We start from the raw sequence: 26,028 nt of genomic DNA, 5'->3' as shown, positions 1-26,028 counted from the left end.
ACTAAAAAATTTGGTAGATATCATAATCATATTGTAATCCTGTTGCAAAAAATAATCTTTTAGAGATACCCAGTAGAAGTACTTTCAAAAGAAATGATATGATGTCTGGGATTTGCTTCCAAATATATGTGGCTACAAATGGTAGGGGAAGAGACAGAGCTAGGCTGTTTGTGGGTAAACCACTGTTGAAATGAAGAGTTGCTGACAAGTGTCCAATTATAGTATTTTCCCCACACTTTTGTCTGGACTCTTCTGTAAGTCTCCCACTCTCTTGAGGTGCTGTGTAAAACTATTAATGACCCCGGTCCCCTTAGGTAGATGGGAAAGTGGAAGCTCTTACCTAGCAAGAGATTTGCTCAAGGCAACTGGGAACAGAAAGCTTAGATAAATTCAGAATTACAGACTCCTACTGAGGGCTTTTCTCATTGTACCCTTCATAAACATGAGCTTCCGAGCTTCATGAAAGCACAAAATGCACAACATAAACACCTCTCTGATTAACAAAAGGACAGAGATTTCAGCTGCTTATGATGCATTTGTATATGTGTATTTGTATACCTTACCTAAGCAGGTATGTGGGACTCCTGAGGGTTCCATTTACACAGGATGCGATTGCCTGAGTGACACACTTGTAGGTCATTAAGTGGAAGATGTATCTCAAACTGACGGACAGGAAAACAACGGAAAGCAGATTATGTCACAATGAGCCTGTTCTGTGTGCTCGTGTGAAAAGCCTGGCTTTCTATGTAGTGTTTGCCTGGGAAAGCCTGGGAGCAAAAGGAGTCCCTGAGATCACACAGATCAGTCCAGACCATAGGAGAAGTTTGGTAAGGAAGGAAAAAACATTAGCAGACTGGTGCCCTGTATCTCTCAGGAGAGCTGTAACTTAGCATGCAAGGACAGGAGACATATTTCGCTTCATGGATATATTCAAATAATACAGACATCACATACTCCCACGAAATGGTTTGCACATGTGCCCCTCTGCCTTCCCAAGACATTCTGAACAACCGTGTCTCTAGGGAAAGGATTGAGATGAGGTGAGCACAGATCTAGGGCCAGAGGACTGGAAACTGGAGTTCTTTTTTCCCTCTGGTGTTTCGAGACAGGGTTTTTCTGTGTAGCCCTAGCTATCCTGGAACTTGCTTTGTAGATCAGGCTGACTTTGAACTCACAGAGATCCACCTCCTGCCTTTGCCTCCTGAGTGCTGGGATTAAAGACTGCACCCACCACGCCTGGCCAGAACAATTATTGTAGTGTGGGCTCTGTTGATTGTACAGATCCCTGAGGGTTCTGGGAGCTCTGCAGCATCCCCACTCGTCTGTCTGGACGAGGCTGTGCACTGCAGACATGTCAATCAAAGGTATATGCAAACACGTGAGAGGACAGCATTGTTTGCTCTGCATTGTGTCTGTTTTGGAAAAACGATCATTTTCTCATTGAACATTTGTTGGATAGATATATTGTTTTAGAAAGACATAATCTATACTAGTAAATACTCCTTGAAATTCTCTCTCTCTTTCTCTCTAGATAAGATTTCTTTGTGTACCCTGGCTGTCCTGGAATTCACTCTGTAAACCAAGTTGACCTTGAACTAAAAAAATCCAGCTGCCTCTGCCTCCCAAGTGCTGGGATAATTAAAGGCGTGTGCCACCATTGCCCTGTGGTCCCTGGTATTTTGTTTTGTTTTGTTTTTGTTTTTGAAGACAGGGTTTATCTGTAACTTTGGAGCCTGTCCTGGAACTAGATCTTGTAGATCAGGTTGGCCTCGAAACTCACAGAGATCTACTTGCTTTCTACCTCCTGAGTTCTGGGATTAAAGGTTGTTGCCACCACCACCTGGCTGGTCCCTGGAATTTTAATTTTAACACATACACACACTTACACACACGCAATTTCTAAAAATGGTCTCTTGTAAGCCAAGCTGCCTTAAATTCATTATGCAATGCGAAGGAACTTATTTCGAACTCCTGACCCTTTTCAGTGCTGAGTCTCCAGGTCTGCACTACCAGGCCTTGTTATGTGGTGTTAGGGATTGAACCCAAGGCTTCATGCAGACTATGCACGCACTCTACCAGAACTGAGCTACATCCCCAGCCTGAATTCTAATAATTTTTTTGGTTTTTTCGAGACACTGAAATCTAATAATTTATAAGATTTGTACCAAATACTGGGATCATACATTAAGAACTACTAGGCGATTGAGGGATAAGATCCCGTCAAGGCAAAGCCAGAGTAGGTTGCGAAGCCCAGGCTAGTCTGGGTCCTTCTTGCTTCCGTGAGGCTCCCATTGCCTCACCGTGACTTCTTGCCACACTGTCTCATTTTAACCACCAGACTCTCTGTCCCTCAATAGCAAATAAATGGAACACTTATGAACATCCAATCAGAGGGCAAGCAAATCCAAGTGGATTCTGGGCCCTCCTAGTGAGGCACACCCTTGACCTCTTGAGGCTTCTCCCCTCTCCTTCCGATAAGCCTTGGCTGTTCTGGAAAGCACTGTGTAGACCAAACTGGCCTCAAACTCACATAGATCCTCCCGCCTCTGCCACCCAAATGCTGAGAAGAAAGGCGTGCCCACCATAGCCAGCTTCGGCATCTTTGTCAAGTGGGAATGTAATCACGCTCTTCCCATGTTAAGGCTCAGATGAGAGAGTGGATCTAATCCAGTGCCCGGTCCATGGCAAGTACGTAAGTAGATGCCTATTAACATACTAACAGATAACACTCCTGAATGCTTCTAAGTCCAAACATTTCTTGAGCATTAATCCTTGATCCCTACAGCACCTAATAAGACAACTAACAGTCTAGCGCGTAGCTATATGGCCCTTGCTGTGTTACTGCGGTGGTGGTTGTTTTTAAGGTCTGACCCAGGAGTGGAAAATGGGGGATTAGAGAGTAAATAAGCATTTGTGGTTTCTATTTAATTTTAACATTGAAACAAGTGGGATAGGTAAGGATTCGTATCTTCTAGACAGCCCCTTGACTCCTGCCTCCTTCCTTTTAATCACTGCAGGCCTAAGGAGTCCTTAGGCCACATGGTCCAATACAGCCTCTGTTACGAGGGATATTAGTGGTAAGGGAACGAATTCACTCCCTAAGTGCCTGGTGAGATGTTACTCTGTGTCACTCATGGCTTCTGTGCACACAGATGCATACACATATGCTGCCTTCAGCAAAGTTACCTACCCATGCATTTAAGAATAGACGTTTTGTATGTATGTATCACATGTTTGAAGGTGTGCCTGTAATAGTTATGTGTGCTGGGAGAAAGGACTATGGGGTAATTAACCAGACAAGACCCTCTTCAGAATGGCAAAGGCACTTTGCCATCAAGATCCACCTAATTGTATGTGTGTGTGTGTGTTTGTGTGTGTGTTTGTGTGTGTGTTTGTGTGTGTGTCTGTGTGTTTGTGTCTGTGTGTGTGTTGGTAGGTAGTTCAGCTGCCTTATGTCCCATAGAGAAACTGACGGATAATCCACTAGGAGCACAAGTCTGGGGCTATTGACCAACTGCTGCTCTTCTGAGGTGAAGATGACAAGACCCCATTGGGGCTGGACCTCACGACAGAGCTGAAGGGGGGGAGGTTACTCCTTCCCATTAGGTATTAGGACAAGGACCTTGATATTATTCTAATATGTGCCCTGGGGCTACAAGGTTGACTTTGCTGGAGGTGGGTCTCCCAGTGCTCAAGAGCTGCACCTGACTTAAATAGACCTACACACAACTAGACTGACCAAAAGAGGAGAGACTGGCTATTGTCTACCTGACTGAGGCTACCATCATCTCCTCCAAACTTCTGAGATAAGATATTCTCTGAGGATGCAAGTCAGGAAGGAAGCTGTAAAGGGGGCCATTTAAGAACACTTTTTAATTTTTCTAGAAGGGAGGGCCCCCAGTGTGCAGGCTGAGAGAGGCCTTGACCTCACTTCAGACGGAAGAATTCTGAATGGGACTGGGGACTTTCTAATTGATAAGAAAATTACTTTGCAACAAAAGAAAGGGGTGAAGAGGAAATAAACAGAGGAAAGAAAGAATTGCGATTTGAAGAAAGACAGATAGAAATGTATGGCAAGAGAAATTAGAAAGGCCAGGTCCTGTCTGAGCCAGAATGTGAAGACACACTCAAAACTGAGCTCACAAAAGCTCTGCAGAGAACACTCTGGTTAGCTAACAACCCAGTACCAGAGACTCCCATCCAGGAATCCTAGTTTTTTTCCTTAATTTAATGGATAATTGTCCCAAAAAGAGAAGGGTTGGGTCCTGAAAACCAAGACTCACACTGTATGCACAGAGGACCTGGGAGAAGGAAGGGACACATGTCTGGCTGCACAGTATCTGGATGGTGGTATAGCTGACCTTTGTGCAGCTGCTCGAGGTAGAGGAGAAAGAAAATGAAGAGGAGACAGTGGGGGGAGGGGCAGGAACAGATGCTTCCAGATCTAAAGAAACTATTTGGGGAGGGGTGGTGGAGAGGATCAAACAGAAGAGGAGGGGTCAGGGAGAACCGGAAGAAGAACAAAGGTATAGTGGAGATTGTAGGTTCTGCCTTGGAGAAGCGATAAAGGGGATCTGGAGGGATGGCTGAGCCTGAGGGACAGCTGCCCTGCTATAAAGCCTTCTCCTTGCTGCTGGCCCAGGGACCACTCTAGAGTGCTCAGATCCGGTTTGAGGCAGTCAGGCCTGGAGGCCTGTCCAGGAACATTTGAACCTCAGCTGTGCCTCCAAAGTTGTCACCTTTTGGCTCTTCTTCCTCTACTTTTACAGCTGGGGGCAGGGTTTTTAGGAGTGAAGCTAGGGCTGGCGATTGTCTCAGGGGAACTGCTGGGAAAGAGAAAGGGAAGAAGAGGGGAAGACAGAGAGACAGGCAAAAGACAGTCAAGAAGAGACAGCTGGAGTCACTTTCCAAAATGGTTTGAGACTCTCCAAGACCCCCCAGGAGGTTCTCAGGTGAGAGCCAGGTGCAGAAGACAGTCCTGAGGCCCACACTGGAGAAAGTACACCCAGAGCTGTCCTTCCCCATTCCCCCCTTCACACAGGCGCTGACTTCTTCCCTCCAGTTAGAACTCAAATCAAGCTGTAATCTTATTTCCTAAATCTGTTCCATCTAAGTGGAAAGACTCCACATGTACAAACTTACAGATCCATTGTTGCTCAAATGAGCAGAGTAATACTAAAGTTTGGTTATTACCCTGGTGGGGAGACACCACCCCAACAAGAATAAACCCGTTTGGGGGACGTGTCCTAAGTGATTCACCTTCCAGTCTCTTATCAACAAGTACATGAGGTTTGAGAAGGAGTCCCTCTTTAATAAAGACCAAATCCTACTATGACAGGGAGACAAAAGTCACGGCACCTAAGCAGCCATCTCCTGTAAGAAGGACTTTCTGACCTGCAGTTCTTATGGTGGTTGATTTGAGGGCCCATGATCTTTCTGACAACCTTTCCTCCCTCTCCATGCCCACAAAGATCTCCAAAGGGTTCTATTTTCTGTTGGTTAACTCGGAGAAAACTACCATTTCTAAGCAAAAAAAAGAGAGAGAGAAATATCCTTATTTGGTAGTAATTAAGTGGTAGCGTATTGGTCAAGGAGTAATTGAGAGTCTGCTCAGCTCTCCATGAGGTAACGGGTGGGTGGGAAAGAAGGTGTGATAGGAAAAAGAAAGGTTATTGGGATCCACAAGACCTCCAGGCTTCGGAGTTCACCGTGCTGGTGAACCCGCCCCGCCCCCCCCCCCCCCCCCCCCAAGCCGGCACTCCTCACCCCAGCGCTATTGTCCGCAGCTAGAGCTCAGGGGTCATGACCTAGGCAAAGGCGACACTGTGCCCAGGGCAGATGCAGCCTGGAGCCCAGAGTAGCCCTTGCTCAGCTTGGCCCTATTTCCCCACTTCTCCATTCGGAGACCCCTGCCCTAGGGCGGTCCAGAGAAAAGGAGCTGCCTCCTCCCGCCAGTCCCAACTGAAACAGTCGCTTTTTTTTTTTTTTTTGCCAGATTTCTTTCGCGAGGGGTTTCCCAAGCATCCAGAGGCTGGGAGAGAGAGGCTAGGGTCTGGCTGGAGGTTTGGCGTGTGTACACTCTGTGTCAGGGTGTCTGTATCCGCATCACACCACCACCAAATCCAAATATACTTTCCTCTCCCAATCCCTAAACTCGGGCTGGGAAATGAGAGAGTCCAAAACAAGGAAATGAGCCGAGATAACCCCGCCTTTGCTTCACCTTTACCCCTGGGTCAGGAGGAGCAGAGCCCCAAGCACGCTGCAAATGAGAGGGTCTGGCCAGTGTTGAAGGGAACAGGACATCTAAAAATGAACCCTTTCTTTTACTGTAACACTCTCCCTTCCCGATCCTTTCCCCTTCCTTCCTTCCTTCGGATTCTTTCTTGGGGCTAGTTGGGTCTCAGAAGGGAGCTGTGATCTTTCCCGCAGCTTGCATGGATGTGTGTTTCCCTAGGTCCTGCAGAGTTGACACCAAAGAGAACAGGACAGGATAGGGGCCCCTACCTGTGAAACAGAGCAGAGCGAGAGCTGACCCCGGCCTTGGGAAGCCTATAGTCAAATCTCCTTCCCTTTGGCTTTAGTTTCTGCCTGCTCCACTCCCTGCCTGGCAGGTTTTAAGGTGTGCAAGGCTTCAGAAGTCTCTAGTTCAAATAGTGCATCCCATCTGTTTAATTCTCAAGAGGCATACCCCAAAACTGCCACACACCACGTGGGAAAGAAGATTAAAATGGGGTTAGAGATTCTAGATGTAGAAAAAGCAGTCTGAGAAGGGCAGACAGTTCTATGAGGAAGCTTGGTCAGAGACAAAGACAATTTTTTTCCCACCTAAATTCTCCAAATGTTTATTTTGGGCTTCTGCCCATCCAGATAAATCAAGTTAACAGATTAGAAGGTTCATAAAATTGTATTCTTAGGTAATGACATCCAGAGAGGCAATAAATATTCCATCTGCTTTGGTGGCCGCTGGAGTTAGGGGATCTTCCATCTCTTTTACCAAGCCTAGGAGAGGCCTCTAGGAGATGAGGCATTTTAATTTGAATTAGCTGCCCAAAGGTGAGGTGCCAGATCAAAGCTCAGGAAAGCTTGGAGAAGTAGCTTTGTGAATATAGAACCTGACAAAAAACTGAGAAAGAACTGAAGTGGCCAGTGAACCTCTCCTCCTTGCCACGGTGCCCTCTTAAGGGTCCTTTCTGGTTAGTCCTGAATCCCGGGAAAACAGAGAAACCATCCAGAGCAGAGCTCACCATAGCCCACACTTTGGCAAACCTTTAACACATGGCTTATGCATGCACTGGCTCTCTCTCTCTCTCTCTCTCTCTCTCTCTCTCTCTCTCCTCCCTCTCTCTCCCCCTCTCTCTCTCTCTCTCTCGGTTTTAATATACAATTCTACAGAAGAAAACTGAGACATTCAGAACTATAGGAAACTTCATACAAACTACAAGAGATCCTCAAAGAACAAAGTGGCCCACGCCTTCCCCGCTAATCTTACTTTCTCTAGGTTATCTCTCCATTTTTGAACTGTTTTCTCACAATCTGTCCCCCATGTGTGGACTCCCATTTTTCCCCAAGCAGATCCTCTCCATCCACATTTGATTTTCCACCTTTCCTCTCAAACAACTGTAGTCAAAACAAAAATTTAGTGGCATACCGAATTTAGATTTATTCTCCTTACCCCAGGGAAAATCGAGCGCTAGCTACTTACACAGCAACGGGATTTGGGACTTGTGGGGATCCAGGATGCTTGAAAAGATTTGTGCCCCCAGTTCACAGGTCTTCATTTTACTTGGCCATCGAAGATGATACAATGCTGGACTAGCAGGCATTCATGCTCTTTCCTCTCCCATGAGTCTGGGCAAGAAATCCCCAGTCCTACAAAGGCTGTGACATCCTATCTGGAGGCTAGGTACTGAGCGAGGACTGGGCTTAGGAGGGTGGGGATGGGAGTGGGGGAGAGGTCAGAGGCTCTGTTGAATATAAAGGCAATGAGAGAGAAAATGTTGTGTCCCTCTTGTGAACCTGGGCTGGTACCCGCCCCCAGCCTTTCCCTACCACTCTACTCAACTCCAATGAAAACCTTGCCCTCCAATTCCCAATGAGGGCAGGAAGCATCAGGAGCATTGAGACCAGGATTTCTAGAGCTTGGAGTCCAGACCCAGGTTAGCCCATGTTCCCCTCCTGCCCAGCTAGGTGACAAGCTTTCTGGCTGGCCAGGACCCAAGCAAAGGAAAACTTTGGAGAAAGAAGAGGGACGTTTCTGGAGGTCAGAGGCCCAGCTCTTCAAAAACCCAAGTGCAAAATATTTTAATTTTGCTACATTTGTCAAGAATGCGTGGATTTGGGATGTCCCCCCTTTCCGGATCAAGAGATAGAGATATGACATTGTGTTCCACAAGAAGAAAAAACAGAAACTCTCAAAGAAAGAAAAATAGATGTCCCAGCCTTCATAACCACATGCAGTGGTTGTCCCCTCACAAACTCGCCAAAGCTGAAAGCCAGGCAGGAAACTGCAGCTCTGAAGGCGACCCCACTCCTTTCCATCTCACCTTTCCACGCCCAAAGACACCCTGGCCTGTCCTGCAGACCTGCGGCTCTCACCATTAGCATCCCTCAGCCCTAGGATGGCAATAGCCTCTAGATGATTGGGCTACCGTCAGATCAGGTCCCTAGTTTGCTTGGTTACATAAAATAACTCCAAATGATTGTTGGCTCTGCTTCCTCACATTGCAGACAGCATGTTTTGTTGTCTCCAGAGCACCACTGAGGGAGGACCTTAAGGACTAAGCAGAATCCCAACACATAGCCACACGCCAGAGAACAACATAGCCTCTTCTCCCAGGATCAGGATCAGTCAGTAAATGGTTCAAGAGAAAAGAAATTTAAAACACATCCAGTAGATTTTCACAACTTGCTTTCTCCGTCTGTTGTTCCCTCTCACACCAGGATTCAGAGTAGAGAAAGGAGGTTTAGTTATCCTCTCCAGGCTGGCTCCCATTTCTAAATGCCCTCCATCCCGAAGTTTAGATAAATTGCCTAAGAGAAAGCTCCTAACTGCTTCCCTCACCTCTCCCCCCCCCCTTCAAAAAAAGGAAGAAGAAGAAGAAGAAAGAAAGAAAAATGAGGAGGTTAAACTGAAGGCCTCGTCTCCAGGACCAGATAGGTTCACTTGGGGTCCTTTGGGTTGAGTTAGTCCTCTGGATAATTCCAGACCGTTTTCCTGGTAGTGTACCTCCCCATACCAGAGAAAACTCTTCTATCCACAACTTCAAAGCCTTGTTCAGATGCCTACATTCTGCCAGGACATGGAAAATTGTTGGATGAGAGTAGTTCTTGAATCTCTAACACCTGGCAGATCAGAATCAGAAGATCCAGAAAAACAGAAGAGTCCTTCCTTCCTTTGCTAGCTACCTCCAGGCATCAGCCTTTGAGGCCTACCCATGCAAGGGCCTTTGCAGGCCTCTCTGCCTCCACTTCAGCCTTTTTCCCAAGGCTAAACAAACAGATATGCTATCCAGACAGGTCACTTTTCATAACCAGCATCTCTAAACCCTTCACCCCTTTAGAAGAATGTAACTGAAGAAGGGAAATCATCCTCAAAGTCTTATCCCAAGAAGTCTTGAAAGAGGAAAACTTTTTTCCCCTCCCTTTCCCTAAACTTGCCTTCTAGTCTGCAGGTTTGGCAGACTTGAAGGACAAGGAGGGTGGGGTATAAAAAAGGAAGTCAAAGAGAGGGAGCCGGACCTGACCAAGGGAAAGCAAGGATGCCCATCCCATGCTCAGCTCCACTCTAAGGACCCAAGGCCTGGTCTTTCTGAGAAGTCGGAGAGAAGGGGCAGTGGGACCCTTCACAGTCTGCCTTATTCCTTACCCCAGACTGATTTTTCAATAGGCCTCGAATACCTGAGGTCAAATGTTAAGGTTTGTGTATTTGTTCAGAGTGAACTTAGAGACTGTAGAGAAGGTGAGATGTCACCAGGCCAGAAGGAGGGGGATTAAAAAGAAGCCATCAGACATTGAAGTAAAACTAATTCACAGCCACTGGTTTATTATTGATCATGGGTATTTCACATCAACACTAAAATTCTTTATTGCAAGTTTTACAATAATCAACTGAATTCAGTCCAAAAACACAATAACCACGATGGGGTAGGGAGCATCTACCTATAGACTGTCTCTCTGAACCCAAAGTTCATTTTTATTTTCTTTTGGCTTCTCAAACTGAACAGTTCCCAGAGGCTCTCCAGATGCATTTAGCTTTGTCTGCTGTCCTCCCCCCTCCTCCCACCCCCCCCCACGAGAATACAAAAGAACTTCATAGCTTTGTTCTCCTTAAAATGACTTCCCCTTCACTAACCTCCCCTGGTGCATTTTCAATGCAAAAGGCCTAAGGAAAGAGGGGGAAGGAGGAGGAGAGAAGATGAGAATCCACTTAAAATCTCTTTCCTTTTTCATTTTTTTCGTTTCCCCTGAAACTCACCCAAACCAGACCATCGCACCTTACAATATATAATTTTTTGCAGCTTTTTTCTTAAAAAATAAATACCCCCCCATGGCCTTAAAAAACAAAAACAAAACCCAGCAGGTACCATGCTAAGATAACACCACATGCTTAAAGGGGTCCTTAACAGTGAAGGGAGGACAAGGGGCTTGTTTATCTGTTTTGTCTGTTTGGAATTGACAAGGAGGCAGGAGGAAGAGAAAAAGAACCAATATATATATATTAAATTCTATAAATAAGAGTCAATTTGTGTGTGGGGGGGTCTTGGAGCACAGGGTGGGGGCAGGGGTGTAAGTTATGTTTTATAACCTGGTAATGTCCTCTGCCCGTTGCTGCTCTGGCGGCGTGGCGCTCTGGGAGTGGTCTTCAGAAGTACCAGGGGTGGCTGCCGGGAGGGTGCTGGGCGCAGCGCCTGCCGGGGGCGCTGACCTCACTTTGGTGTTGGGGAGTCGGTGGTCCTTCTTCCATTTCATGCGACGGTTTTGGAACCAGATTTTAATCTGCCTCTCAGAGAGGCACAGCGAATGGGCGATCTCGATCCTTCTCCTTCGGGTCAGGTAGCGGTTGTAATGAAACTCTTTCTCTAATTCCAGGACCTGCTGCCGGGTGTAAGCTGTCCTCGAGCGCTTGGGCTCCCCTCCGTTATAATTGGGGTTCACTGGGGGAGGGGAGGGGAAGCAAATAGTGGGGTTCAGAGGCATCAAGCTCCCCCACCCCCACCCTCACCCCATCCTCAGCTTTGAGGAACAGGAGGGAGTGGTGGAAATAAAGTCATGAAGCTAAATGGGTTATAAAGAAGTTGAAGGAAGCTGGAGACTTTGTAGTGTAATAAGAGGGGAATCCTCATTGTAACGACACTGAATTATTTATGCGCCCTTAGAAAGCGAGCATAGTTTTCACACATACATAACAGATCGTAGCACATGGCTCGGACTGCCCAGAGTAGCTAAGCCATAAAATTTATGGGGGATGTAATTACCCATTCTCGCTCGTAAATCCAGTTCAATTGTGCTAACCCAGAGTCGCTCCTGGAGAGAGAGGGGGGAAGGAGAGAAAGGAGGACGGGGCCAGAGGGGGCCAGGGAGGGTGGGGAGCGCCAGGAAGAGGGGAGGGGGGCAAAAAGCAAAGTTGCCTACCCGTGCTAACGTGAATTTTTTTCATCCAAGGGTAGACTATGGGCTGCTTGCTGGCGGCGCTGGAGGGATGGTCGGGGGTTGACTGGCTGCAGGCTGGCGGGGCTGGGGACGGGGAGGCAGAGGCGCCTGAGAGAGGCGCCGGCTCGCAGAGCTGCTGCGATTTCTCAGGGTGGTGGTGGCCCGCTTGGGCCGGCCCGTGGGCTCGCGAATTGCCGGGCCCCTGGAGACTGTTGCAGCTATACTGACGCTCTGGGTAGCTAGGGCGCGGAGGCGGTGGTGGGTACAGCTCCTGGTGGTGATGCTGGAATCCCGATTCCCTGGTCCGGCCGTAATATTCCGGACTGTGTTCAGGGATGTAGCTATTTTGCGAATATTCTTCGCATGGAGGAAATTTCGGATCGATGTAGTTAGAGTCCATCAAATACGAGCTCATGATCATTAATTTCTGGAGTGGAAAATAATTTTTCTCGCTTTGTCGTTTTTCTGCTCCATAAAGCCCTCCTACTAGCTAGCGACCCTGTAAAGTTACTTTCACCATGTGACTCCGCCGGCCAATCACACCGAGCAACCCAGTCCCCGGATAAGGAACCGAATCGCTTTATTCAAAATGTATCCAATTTTTTGTGTGTGTGGTGCTGCTGCTGCTGGGGGTGGGGTGGGGGTGGGAGATGGTTGGCAGAAGCTGGGGTGCTCACCAGTGCACACCCCGCCAGACTGACAATCCTCCCCTGCAATAGGAGATGGGAGGCTCCTAGCTCGGCTCCCATGCCTGGGCATTGAGGGTTGTCGGGAGGCTGTGATTCAGCCCCGACCCAGGGTCTCTTCTCCGGCCTCCAGTGCACCCTGTGGGCCTCGGCTCCAGGGCCTTTCCAGTGGTCTCCATTATGGCAATCGTTTTGCAGTTTGTGCAGGTCACGGGGCAGCGCCCCTCTTTCGCAGGAAGAGGAAGTTTAATGAAGGCTTCAGAGGAGGTTGCATAGGGAGGGGCCCAGGCTGAGGTTAGAAGGCTAGAGAGCCTGAGGTACCTCACGCCATCCAAGGAACCTAAAGTCCAGCTCTCCTCCCCAATACACACTCACCCAACCCTCTCTTGGCCAAGGGACCTTGGAGACAGGGTCCCAGCAGTATTAGGCAGGTTGAGGCTGCGAGATGCAAATGATCCTGACGTCATTTCTGGAGGTCTAGGGCTTGAGCCCCCGCTGAAGAGAGACAGGAAGTGGTTGGCAAAAGCAGATTTCAGAAACCTTGACCTCCCTGCTACCCACTGTCCTTCCCGGCCCAGGTCCCAGAGCAGAGGATTTCTCCTACTGGTAGCTGGTAGCTCATGTGTGACTCCGGCTCCCTGGCCTTCTTACAGCACCTCCCAGACAGGCTCGGAACAGCCCTGGTAAAAAAAAAATTTTAAAAAGAGGAGAGAAAGAGAGAGAGAGAGAGATGAGAGAGGACGATGAGAGAGAGAGATGAGAGCTGTTGCGAGAGAGAGAGAGAGAGATGAGAGAGGAGAGAGAGAGAGAGGAGAGAGAGAGGAGAGAGAGAGAGAGAGAGGAGAGAGAGATATCTGCTTCCAGCAGTCACTGTTCTGAAGCGGGGGCCCAACTAAAGCCCTGAGAGTTTCCCCTTCATTTCTTACTCTCAAGGGAGGCCTGTGTGGGTAGAGCCTGCTTGCTTCCAGTCAGGGACTGTAGCCCTGTAACACATGTGTTTACATGTAAACACATACTCCCCAGAGCCAGCTCCAGGCTGCCTTCCAAAAAGAAGAGTTGAAGTCCCCGAGCTTTGGCGGCAGGGCAGGGTTCTCACCCTGACCCTCTCTCTGTCCCCCCATCCACAGAATACCCCCAGGGGAGGTGGCAGAGCCCAAGAGGAGAGAGGACACAAGGCACAAGGAAGGGCTCTTCTTCCAGCCCCTGGTTCCTCAGCTAGAAGTGGCCTCATCATAGGACTCCAATTAACTGATCTTCTAGAACTCAGAATTGGTGGGGGGCAGCAGAGGGGAAGCCCAGGGAGGGAGCCAGGTCCCCGTGTTGTGCTTGATAACAATTATAGTTTAAAATCATAGCTTGCCAGGGCTCGGCTATATTTTACTTGATAACAATAAAAGTGACACATAAAGTTAACTGTTTATGTTTTATTTATTAGACTAAATCTGCCAGCGGTGGTAGGAGCGCTTGCCTCGACGCTACAGCTTTTATAGGGCTGTAAAACGTCATAAATCAGTCTCGCAGAATCGCCGGCACTCTTTGTGTCGGAGGCACTGAGCTGGCGGCTGCTGGCTGCCTGCTCCCTCCTTTCTACAAAAAGTCATAATGTGATTTTTTTCCCCTCTGATTTTATTATTATGATCGCAGCCGTGATTAGTCAATCTACCTTTAATTCGCCGCCCGTGCTGCCTCCTCCCAGCCCAGCCTGGTTGACACTTGAATAAGTACCTTTTAAAACAGCGTAACAACTATTTGAGGGTTTAATTAGAACATCTGCAATTAAGGGAATGAGGAGGGGGAAGAGAAAAAATAATAAAGCCCCATGAGAAAGATACTGAAAAGAGGAGATTCCCAATGTTCTTTTTCACCACCTTTGGGATATGTGAGAGGGTCCCCACTTCCAAATTAAGGTTCGCTTTGAGGACTGGAATGGATGGGAGCCACAAGCAAAACCCAAAGAGACAGATTGGGCCTGGGCCCTTGGCTGCCTTCCAGGTTCCAATGCTTAGGGCCTCAGTCCCAGCCCAAGCCTGCTAGGGCTTGGTTCCCATGACTTGGTGCTTCTAAGTCCTAGGTACCTTGTCCCCCAGCACACCGCCCCCCCACCCCCAGGGAAAAGGAACTCCCTAGAGGTGAGTCATCTCTCACAGGAGACTCCCAAACTCCCAAAGCTTCTGAAGAAGCCTTGCTCACTTGGACCTGAACCCTGGGTATGAGGACTGGCCGAGTGTGCTTGGAAGAGGAGCTCCAAGCCTGTGAGTGCCAGAAAGCATGCCCCGTGGGCTGGGGAAAAGTGTCCCCTGGTGGGGGAGTGTTTGTTGAATAGTTGTGAAAATTTTAACTTTCTTTTACTCTCTCTCTCTCCTCTCTCTCTCTCTCTCTCTCTCTCTCTCTCTCTTCCTTTCCTCTCTCTCTGTTGCTGGGGTATGGGGGAGGCGTTGAACCACACGTAGCTGGAAGTTGGTAAAGGGAAGAGCAACAGTCCCAATTGTCCCATCAGGGAATCCAAAGCCCCAGAGAGCAGGGGTGGGGTGGGAAGGGTGAGGGAAAGTAAAGTTTTTTCAGCCTTCACCCTTTCTAGGTCTGCACCTGCCTTGCTGCCTCACTCTGCCCCAACTGGGAATATTCTCTTCCTCTCTTACACAGGTGAGGGGTCTGCTTGCTTCCTGATTTCCCAGTCCCACCCCCCTTTTCTCCCACCCCAACCCTCTTTTCCTTGTGTCGAACCCTCTTGAACTCACTAAGGCATCCTTCCCAAGGCATGGCACATGCCCCTGCGCTTCTCAAACTCCTTAGTTCCTATAGGTGAGTCTAAGAGACTCTCCTTGAGCCAGTCTAAATGAACAGATTCCTCAAACTTAATGCCAAGTTTGTTTTTGGTTCTCATGGTTAACAAATACATATCTATACATGCTATTAATATTTGTTAAAATATCAAATATCTTTTATACAGTCATTAATAAATGGAGTTCCCATTCCGGGTTTGCTCAGCTAGTTCATCGTGAATAAACAGAAATTAAAGTCTATGAAATCCCCCCAAATGTGTTCACTCTTATCTGCATAACTTACAAAAAATAATAAATAAAACCAAACAACAAACAAAAACTTTCTGGGTGTTCCTGTAGTGTACGAAAGGAAGTTGACTATCAGATGGGTTAAATATTTCAGTACATATACCAATACCTGGACATTGTTACAAACAAGGCAATCTTTTCCTGTAGCGGGCTCTTGCACGCACGTAGCAGGGGCTGAAATGTTGTGCCTGTGTGTGGAACTAAAGAGGCCCTCCCCAGTGGTGAATTTTTGTATTTGGTCTTGTCATATTTTGTACTTTTCTTCCCTTCCTCATGCCTCCCAAAGGCTCTGCCCTCTTCTCCGCTTGGTCCCAGTTTGTTCTTTACGCTTTCTGACCATCTTTTGCCAGCCTCCAAATGCTCTCTGCATGCTGCCCCACACCCCATCTCCTTTCTAAATCTCGATCTGGTTTCTCTTTCGGAAACACGTTTCAGTACAAAGCGCTTCCCTTCTGACACCACTGAAGAAAAATATGTGTCCATTGTTGTGAGAGGCCTTATTGTGCCTGGATTACCATACTGACCGTTGGCTAACCCATATTCCTCCCTCCCCAGTAACAAGATGCTGGCTGAGATACCCTAGCGGCTCCACAGATTCTGTGCTGCAGTAAAAAATCCCACCTCATACTCCCTGGATTTTCTGAGGAACAAAAATAAATTAATTAAATGAATTAATGAGAGAAACAATTCAGGATTCAACTGTAAAGGGAAGGAAAATGAGGGTCGCTCTTTCTCACTCTCTGAAGTACAGGTTGCTTGCTGTTGTTTTTAATGTATGTGCTTTGTTATTGCTTTAGGGATTAAAAATTACAGCATGTGTCTTTTCTTTTTCTCAAATAAATTGACTTCTAGATGGCATGCAATCAGGCAATTCATTTCATTTTGATTTTTTCTCTCCCCCCCCCAACCAGGGCAACTTGGAAACCCCAAACTAAAACAAGATTTTATACTATTCTTCCCTTTGTGTATCTCTGTGTGTGTACATGTGTATATGTATTTTTTTCCTTTCTTAACGCCAGCAGGCAGGACTAATGTATGCAAAAGAATATGCAAATGCTTAATTGATTTTTTCCTTAAATCTCTTGTCAGTAAAAGTAATAAATTGGTCTAAAATGATTTTAATAACCTGAACATGTCACTAGAAAATACTCAACCTTTCTCCCTCCTGGAATCACGAGGGGGGGAGAATCGTAAGATGTTAATTTCCCTCCTTTAAAATATTAAAGATGAATTTCTCCTGTTTGTTTGGAGACCACAGGCATGGTGCTCTTGTGAATCTCTCCATCTTGCCTTCTTTGGAATTCAATTTTCCTCAAATCTCGTTTAAAGTGGCTTTTTTAAAAGTGGCCACATTTTAATATTGGTTAGACAGAGTGACCTGCATTTCACCTCTGGTGTTTGACTTATTCCAATAGGTCACTGCCATGGGGTTATTGATGGGGAAACTCCATTGAAATTTGTCTCTTCGCAAATGGCCTTTAGATCTTCCAGCGAGTTCAATAACTAGTTATAATGTGGAAGGGAAAATGAAGGCCCTGGGCTAACGAATTTGATGCTTCATTTTTATGCTGGAGAAATTCTTAGTTAGAGATTGAATTTCCCCACCCTCTGTTCATCCCAGTTTGGGTGAACCCCACTCCCTTTCAAAGCTGCTGGATTATGTGTCCCATTAAGATTTGTGTTGAGGTATCCCTTTCTCTCTGATGCAAACCTGACCTGTAATATGGTTGTAAACCCTGACATAAGGATGGAGGAAGTTTGCTTTGTTGGAGGTTCAAAACCTGAACTTTGTTGTTAAGAGAACTTTCGAAGGAAACTAAATATGTCTTGAGAAGATCTAGAGATCAGGGCTCCATGACTCCCACAGTTGAGAAAATCCGAAACTCTTTTGGGGTGTTTCAAGGTATTCTGATGTGTTTCTGGCCTCAGAGCTTCCAGCCACATGAGAGATTAGGCACCCAGGACCAAGACAAGCAGACAAGCAAAGGCTGAGGCTAGAGGGACTATTTCATGAAGGGCAAGGGAATCCTGTGTCTGCTCTTGGATCACAGCAGGACTCTTGGGAACTTGGTTGGGTAATTGCTCAAAGAACTCTACTCCTTCCTAAGAAAGGTACTCCTCCAGGGAAGACCAAAGACACCAGTGAACTGGAAAAAGCAGAGGCAATTGAGGGGTGAAGACTACAAGAATTTCTTTTTCTAGAGTGCTTTAGAGATGGGAGAAGAAAGGTCATAGTAAGATAAGGAAGGCTTCATTTTATTCTTTCCAACCACAGCCAAGGGGGGGAATCCCTGACACCCAAAGATCTCTGTGAGAAGGAACCGCACTGCACAGTTGTGCACCCTTGACCCAGTCACAGCAGACCATACCTTTATCAACCTCAGTAACAATCGTGCATCTTCTTTCTACAGAAAGGAAAGGAACTCCCCGCGCCTTATTCTCTTCTCTGTGTGCCTTTCCTTCTCTTGCCCTACTGAAGGGGCCCCAGTGCTCAGCCCCCAATCTCCCCTATAGTAAAGTCCCGTGGCCTGCCGCCTCCTTCCAAGCTTCAGTCTATCACCGGAGTCATCCTAAAGGTAGGTGTGCCTTGGATCGTGGGTTAGGGGAAATAAGGCCAAAGGGGATAAATAGGTGCCTGAAAAACTGGGGGACTACCAACCTGCTTCAGCTTAAACACAAAGGAGTTAGATGCCACCCCACCCCCGGTTTTCTGTCAAACTTGCCTGGAAAGATCCGTGGGATCCACTGAGATCAGGAAGCAGCCTCAACTGCCACTTGGCGGTCTTTACCCCATAAAAACAGGGAAGCCTGGGAAAGAGCTGTGGCAGTCTCCAAATCGGCCTGGGAAGAGTCCCAGGCTGCTCTTCCTAGCCCAGCTGGGACCAGTAGCAAGGAGCTCTGAACTTCCCGCGGCGGCGGGGCGCTACGGGCGGGCGGGCCACCTCGGCCACCTCGGCCCTCCGCACCCAGGCCACAGAACCCCGGACCGCTCATCTCACCTCCCCGGCCCAAGTCTCACCCCTCCCTGTGTTAATTACATGATTGATTTTCTCTAGGGCTGCTTCGGGACGACTCTGTTTCCCAGTGTTTAAATCTTTGGGCTCCCTTTTCGCATTCCCGAGTCCTTCCGATGAGTACTGGCCGTGGGCGCGTTCCGGAGTCCCTAGGCCGCCTCGCCTTACACTCCAAGGAAATGGTCAGGCCAGAGGGTCCCGGGCGTGCCAAGGCTGCAACGATGTGATCCTGCCCACACGCCTCCGAGTCACTTTCTGCTGCGCGATCCTCCCCATTTGAGCTGTCCCCTGGTGCCTGGCCTGGGAGCCGGGCTTTGTGGGTTTGTTTTTCTACCCCCAAGAAAGTGTAAAAAGATCTGGACTGAGACCGGAGGAAGCAGGATGCGGGCTCGGGACCCTTTGCCTGGTGAACACCTGGGCTCAGTGCTGGCGGGCGACCAGCAACCCAGGGAAGGAAATCCGACTACAAGGCGCCTTTGGGACCGCAGGCCCTGAGGTCCCGGCTGCGGATCCCAACACGCATCAGGCGATGGGATCCTACTGTTACCCCACAGCTAGGAGGCCCCTCTACTTGACCATCCCAGAAGCAGAGAGCGTCTTTTCCGGGTGGCTCAGGCCACCCGAGCCCGGGACCACGGTTCAGCCTCCTTCACTGCAGGCGTTGCAGGTGAGGCAAGGAAGGGAAAGGGGGTAGGGGTGTTAAATTAGAGAGGAGTGGGTTAGGGTCGGGATGGAAGTGGAGGACTAGAGAGTCAAGAACTCTGCCACTTCTGAGGAGGAAGCCGACTGACCTATTGCTCCCTTTTCCCATCCGGAAGGAGAAACTTTCAACCTCCCCAAACTGCTGGGCTTCTGCTCAATCGCTCAATCTCCTTATTTACAACTAATAAACCTTCTCTTCTTCCTCTCCCATAGTCATGTTCATTCTTTGATGAGTCACTAATAGCAAGGTTTTTTTATTGTTTTGTTTTGTTTTGATATTGTGTGATTTTTTTTTCCACAGAGAGAGGACCGGGTCGGGACACCTCTCTCTTGTGGAAGTTCAGCGAAGCTTGGGTTAATAACAACCTCTTCCCTGCCCCCTGACCTAAGACGCCCCAGTTCCTCAACCCCCATTCCTTCTGCACAGTAAAGTCGTCGGGTAAATAAGAGTCCCTCTGCCTGGCTATTAGGATTCTGGAGACGCTGGCATCCGTAGCAATCATTAGTCAAAGCCGCCGAAGCCAAAGCAGCCGAGGAGTTGGACAGAAAAAATCTTGGAAATGATATACAGGAGCTGAGAAGGCATCAATCCCGCCGATAAGAGCGGCCTGCTGCGGCTAGGCGGCCAGCTTAATTGGGCCCCGGGTACCAAGAACAACGCGGGAAGGGAGAATGTGGTTGTACAGTGACCCTGGCATCATTTGGGCACCTACAAAAATATTTAGAAGTTAAACACTTTTTCTTCCAAGTTTCAAATATCGTGTGTGTGTGTGTGTGTGTGTGTGTGTGTGTGTGTGCACCTACAAACCCCTATGAACAGAGGGAACTACACTGGATTTCTTCTGGGCTGCTTCCTCGGGTGGTACTGAAAATGGGAAGCTAGAGTTGGGATCTTAGCTACAACCTACTAGAAGGAGGCTATGATACCCTTGCAGAGTTTTCACAAGTCCCATGACTCAGCTGAACTAGAGTTGGAGAAAATCTTGGTGGTAGTGGATAAAATCATTTGCTTTAATAGGCAACACATTCTAGTGATACTGGGTCCCCACCTCTACTCACTAGATATCTTTTTATAGGTCACAAAGGTGCTTGGGGAGGGGACAGACAGCTGTAGAATGTTAACTTTCTTTAGGGGGAAATCTATGCCCTTACATCTAGAGGCATTGTGGGAACTATCTCTAAACAGATGTTCAAATATTTTAAATTTGCACAAATACGGTAACACCTATAAACACTTCATATACATAGCTTCAATATGTAGCTATTTTATTGGTTAAGAACTTCGAATAAATCTAGACAAAAATTTCAAAGTAAAAACTGAGCCATACATGCACAACTCTTTCTAAGGAGGAAAGACTCACAGTAGTCATTTAGCTGTTTAGAGAGAACTGTGCTAACACATCCCAGCACGTACCTCCAACCATTATTGAGAAAGATCGGTCATATGCACACAAGAATCTGACAGAAGACCGTTAGGTTCACTGTGGATCTCTAACTCTGCATACAAATGTGGAGCGGAGAAGGATGTGAAACATACAGAAGAAGCTAAAGGAACATTGTCATGTGTGCTCTAGAAGCAATCTGCTCTCCATGAAGACGCATGAGTTGTACTGTATCTGCTCTAGGAATGAGGAGGTTTCCCTGGTGCTTGTAGGTTTGGGGTATACTGCCCAAACTTCTCTGAGAAATGGATGGGGGCAAAGCTTTGTAATATTAAAAGGCTCTAGGAATTTATGTAACGTTTGCCTTTATTTCCTATGTGTAAGGGCATTTTACTGGATGCCTGAAGCTCTGAAAGTGTCTAAGTGTCCAGATAAGATGTTTCTCCTAAAGCTCACCTTTAATTCCAGCACTTGGGAGACAGAAACCAGTGGATCTCTGAGTTCAAAACCAGCCTGATCTACAGAGAGAGTTCCAGGACAACCAGGGCTGTTTCACAGAGAAGCCCTGTCTTTATGGAAGGCAAAACAAAACAAGATATTGTCCATACTTAAGAGAGAGGTAATCTTTTTCTTTAGCTCAGTAGACTCACAGCTCAGAAAAGGGAACTGTGGAGGCTGGGGTGTATTTGATACCTGAAGAGTCATTAATTATCACCATAAGATAGAACCATTAAGGTAAAATGTATTCAGTTTGGTGGGAAGATCTGTGTGAAAGCTGTGAACAACCTTCCATTGCAGCTCTCTGTCCAGTACCAGGTGGAATCTCTATGAGCCTCTCACAGAGACAACAGGAGCCTAGAGAGCTCCCCTTTCAGGCTCTGAAGCTGTTTGTCTTCGGAATTAGCTCTTTTGTGATTTAAGGTCTTGTTGATTGGGTTTTGCATGGAAGAAAAAAGATATGAAGGTTTTGATTTTTACAGTTGAAACTTTGTGTGTTTTGGGGGCAGGGAGAAATAACTAACTGACCCTTTTCTTATTGGAGGCAAAGGATTTGGGGGACTCTGAAAGTCCTTTCATTTTTCTTCCTTGGTTTACTGGAGAAGGGAGGTTAGGAGAGGCCTTAGGTGGGTTTGGGGAAGTGCAATCCGGTCTAGCAGGCTTCTTGGGAGAAGAGTGATTTACAAAGCAAAACCTCAGACGCTGCTTCCTGAGATTTCACCAGATCAAAACAGCCTCCTTAGGTGTTTATGACCCAACTCTGCCACCAACAGGAAAAGCTCCCCCAATAAAACCTTAGCCACCCCCATCCTACACAGGGGAGGGGAACACATACAATCTTTTGTAAAAGACCTGACCTCTTATAACACACACACACACATACACACACACACACACACACACACACACACACACACTGAGAGAGAGAGAGAGAGAGAGAGAGAGAGAAACAGAGACAGAGTGAGTTTTCCAACAAGAATGTCAACTTTTTAAAGTTAAAGAAGCATTTTCTTAATTTTTGTTTTCTTTAATGTCTGAGCAAAGAAACTTTTGAGCCTGGAGAAGAAGGCATAAGACATAAGAGTCTGGTTTTTTTAATCCCCCCCTCCCTGCTCCAGGATCTTCACATAGTTCAAAATTCAATCTAGGACAACAGGATACTGAGAGTCACCAAGAGCATGGCTACCACCCATTGGGAGCTATTCTAAAGTCTGAGTTTCCAGAGCTTGGAGAAGAAAAGTAAGCCAAAGGTTGAGGGCTTGAGGGGTGGTGGGATGTGGACAATGGTTTCTAGCTTGGGGCTAGCAGGAAGATAGAAAAGGCAAAGAAGGACTGGGAAATTGGCTGCAGGCTGGTTTATTGTGCCCAACCAAACTTTTCACCTTTATCAAAGTATAATTGGATATATACGTATATTTCTGTGTTCAGGGACAGGTGGTGAGAGAACTAGGGCTCCCTAGAGGGCAGAGCTAGTCTGTTCTCTCTGACACCTATGGTGCAATAGGAAAGTATCCCAGGGAAGTGATCCTACCCATTCCACTGTCCATCCTTCTCATATCATGGTAGAACTAGAGAGACAGGCCTCTTTCCTGTGCTGTCTCACAGGTGCCCAGATCCTTCCGTGTGACTTCACCATAACTTCTAATGGTGGTCAATTAGAGGCTGAGCAATGTCCTGAACAAATATTCTAGCCCAACTTTCCTAAGTTTTATATTGTGGACACATAGACACACACACACACACACACACACAGAGAGAGAGAGAGAGAGAGAGAGAGAGAGAGACAGAGACAGAGACAGAGACAGAGAGAGAGACAGAGACAGAGACAGAGGAGAATCTCCCCCTAGCTTTTCATTCCTTTAGACTTAAAAGTGGGACAAGGGTTCCAGAATCCTGTGAGACTCAAGAACAAAGGGATCTATCACTTTGATATGATACTTGGTCTACACACTACCTGCAGTTGGGGGGGTTATCTCCTAAAACTCCATCAAAGAAGTCCGGGGAGATTTTATCAGAACAAGCACACCACTAGGAGTTGCAAGGATCCTACAAAAATTGGGGGGAGGTATTTGACTTTCTTAGCTTTCTAACATCACATCTATTAGAGTCCTAACCCAAAAGCCCTAGCTTGGCATTCTAATCACAGTTTCTTCTCACTCCGAGGGCTTCAGCTGCTCTAGTTGCACTTTGGAGGAGGCTCAGAGTGACTGACAGTGCTGTCCTCCCAATTAAATGACCCAGATCAAAATCAAACAAAACAAATAAAAAAGACATTAAACTAAAGCAAAGATAATTCAGCATTTTCCCCTTCAAAAACATCCCAAAGTTTCTAACAAGATTAAGAGAGACAGCATACTTGGACTTGAAGAAGAAAGGATCACTCTGAGAAATCTCTCTTTCTGGGGCCTGTGGGGACCCAGCAGGTCTGCTGTCTTTCCTGGCTTATCATGGGATCTGGTGAGCCCAGTGTGACAGGGCCACACTGAAGAAGAGGGTTGGTCTAGACAGGATGCTACTAGGGAAATGAGCTTTAATGCTACTTCATAAAAGAGGCAAATGGAACCCTGTGCTTTAGAAGAGGGTCTGTGTTTCTGGTTTCTCACTCTAATCTTTCCCCTTAGCCTATGCATTTTCCAAATGAACCTTACCCAGAAGACAATCAGGCAGGGCATCCACTCTTGCTTCCTATCCACAATACCTGAAGAAGAGGGCTTAGAGGCCCAGGGAGCTCTTACCCTTTAGCTCAGGGAATGCAGAAGATCAGAGGCGAAGAGAAGGCAGAAGAATTTCAAACTAACATCCAGCAAAACCCTGAGATATGAAAAGAATGCCCAGGCTGGACACACCAGTGTCCAAGTACCCATGAACGTAAGTATTTCCTTTGGATATACATACTATGCCATCCAGAACTGTCAGTCAAAAGTTATCCTGATTTCCTACTTGGTTTGATCCACATAAATACAATATCAAAGTACATGCACACCTTCAGTGACTGTGTCTTCTGGTAGCATAAACACAGACAATCATCTAATTTATCATTACATGTATTAACACATGTATATTTTGAACCCAAGGTCTTGAGTATGCTGAGCAAATGCTCTACCCCTGAGCTACATGCTCCAGTCAATTTTATTATATCTTGTTAAAAAGAAAGGAAGGGAAAGTGGCTTCCAGAAACCCATCAGTTGTTGAGTATGCGGGAAGAAGATTCTTTGAGTCCACTCACTTGTTTAGAAGAGACTCCCCTCGACTGGGTTAAAGACATTTGACAAACTAGAGGTATCAAGTGTAACCTTCAAAAACCATCTCTACTTTTGCTACCGTGTCCAACCACATATGCTTGAGGCATTGTGATAAAGTTAATTGTTTCTGGAGCATTTCCAGAAAGTTAATCTTCTCACTGTCCTACCTGCACCTAAGAGGATTATCAGGAGGATGAAAACTCCAAAAGCTAAGAAAGGCCAGTGTGTGGGAAGCAAGGCAGAATTGGATTCTGGGCTGTGGTTCCTTCCACTAGTATCTGCTCTGTAGCCTAATTCAGAGTTGCCTCCTTCAGCCAGAGAATCGAACAGGGTCACACCAGCTAACAAGACTGGTTCCAGATGCCCAAAAAACTGTGAATGAACTCCAAAAAACAACTTCGTTAGAAACTAGGGATACAAGAGACTCCTTAGAACAGCTTCTAAAACTGAAGGCGGGGACTGCAATCTGCTTAATATAGCACCTCCCCTCCATGCTTGCTTGGGTCTGAACACCCTGGTCCTTAAGGCCTTGCTGAAGAGGAAGGAGAGAAGACTAATGGAAGGAGCCAGATCCAGACCCTGATCCAAGCACTTTTTTGCTGATTGGTTGGTGACTCTGCTAAATTCTTTGCTGATTGGTTGTTTTGCTCCTTTTGGGGGTTAAAGACATAGGAACAGAATTAAAAGCTTTTTGGGTAGGCTAGGGCATCTTTGGCACCTGATTGTTTACCCATCCCCCCATCTCAAATTCGTCCAGAAAAGAGGGTGGGAAAACCAAGAATCTCAACTCCCTTTTGTGTTTGCTCCTTTCCAGGTGAGACCAGCAAAACATTAAACACACACACACACACACACACACACACACACACACACACAGTACTTATATCGACCTGACCAAAGCAAAGCATGAAGGGAGAGAGGTCCCATTGTTAAAAAGAGAAGAAAAGATAGTGAAATGGAACTTTTGAGCCTGAAGATCAAAAGGAGGGTGGAGAAGTGTTGAATGACCCCAAGAGATGCTGTGTGAATCCATAAAACACACCCTCTACTGGGAGAGGAAGAGAAAGCTGAGACTGGTGGGACAGGGAGGGTGCTGGAGTATTACAAGGGAGTGCAGCTTTGACCAGACTAAATTTTTGGTTCAAGACCCTTGGCTTTCCACTAAGGCCCTGGGGAGGCCCAAGAGGAAAAGAGTCCCTAAGAGATGGAAACTCCCATCTTCTGATGTTTAGGTCAGTAAATTTCCAGAAACCCTCAAAATCACGAATCAATGGAAGGAGAGTGGGAGAGGGCAGGAAGAGTGTAAGGAGAAAGCTTTCTGAATGCTCTCCTGGAGAGTCTAAGGCAGAGAAGTTGGGGCAAAGGGTAGAGGCAGCAAGTTGGGGGGTCCTGAGAGAGTGCATAAGAGGAGCCCTGCACACTGGGGCCTGCGCTTTTAATGCCTGAGAGTTTAAGCACAGATGGGGTATGATAAAGCTGGAGCTTGGCTGAGCCTCCCCCTGCCTTTTGGCCTCTGTTCTCCCAAGATCTGCTCAGCTGATTCTTGCTTTATTGCAGGGCACCCTGGACTGTGCTCACAGCACGCATGTCCTTCCCATTGCACAGGTGCACAGACCCCAGACTCATCTCTCCCACTGCAGTCCTCTCTTCTGGAAGGTTGCCCCCTCAGCTCCCCTGACCTCTAGTCTTTGTAAACCTTCCTTATTCCCAGCCAGTGAGCAAGCACCGGGAATTCGGAGTTCACAAGTCACTTTTGTGGATTAACCTACCAACACCCAGGGAGG

The 26,028-nt window shown here is 47.1% G+C and overlaps 1 protein-coding gene across 1 annotated transcript; it reads right to left on the bottom strand.

The window, feature by feature from the left end:
• Nucleotides 1-10,797: 10,797 nt before the first annotated feature.
• Hoxc4 (homeobox C4) lies at nt 10,798-12,070 on the bottom strand. Its single transcript, XM_038343247.1, has 2 exons — nt 11,632-12,070; nt 10,798-11,153 (listed from the first exon to the last, which is right to left on the bottom strand). The coding sequence occupies exons 1-2, from the start codon at nt 12,068-12,070 to the stop codon at nt 10,798-10,800; spliced, it is 795 nt and encodes a 264-aa protein (XP_038199175.1).
• Nucleotides 12,071-26,028: the final 13,958 nt, after the last annotated feature.

The sequence above is a fragment of the Arvicola amphibius genome, chromosome 9 (assembly GCF_903992535.2).
Source record: "Arvicola amphibius chromosome 9, mArvAmp1.2, whole genome shotgun sequence".
NCBI classification, from domain to species: domain Eukaryota; kingdom Metazoa; phylum Chordata; class Mammalia; order Rodentia; family Cricetidae; genus Arvicola; species Arvicola amphibius.
This window is presented reverse-complemented; position numbering and strand designations above follow the sequence as displayed.

Excerpts from the sequence above, each read along its gene's own strand:
- Hoxc4 (XM_038343247.1), bottom strand. The coding sequence starts at position 12,070 with ATGATCATGAGCTCGTATTTGATGGACTCTAACTACATCGATCCGAAA. Across the intron at positions 11,154-11,631 it reads AAAAATTCACGTTAGCACGG|TGAACCCCAATTATAACGGA; the intron begins GTAGGCAACTTT and ends CCCCTCCCCCAG.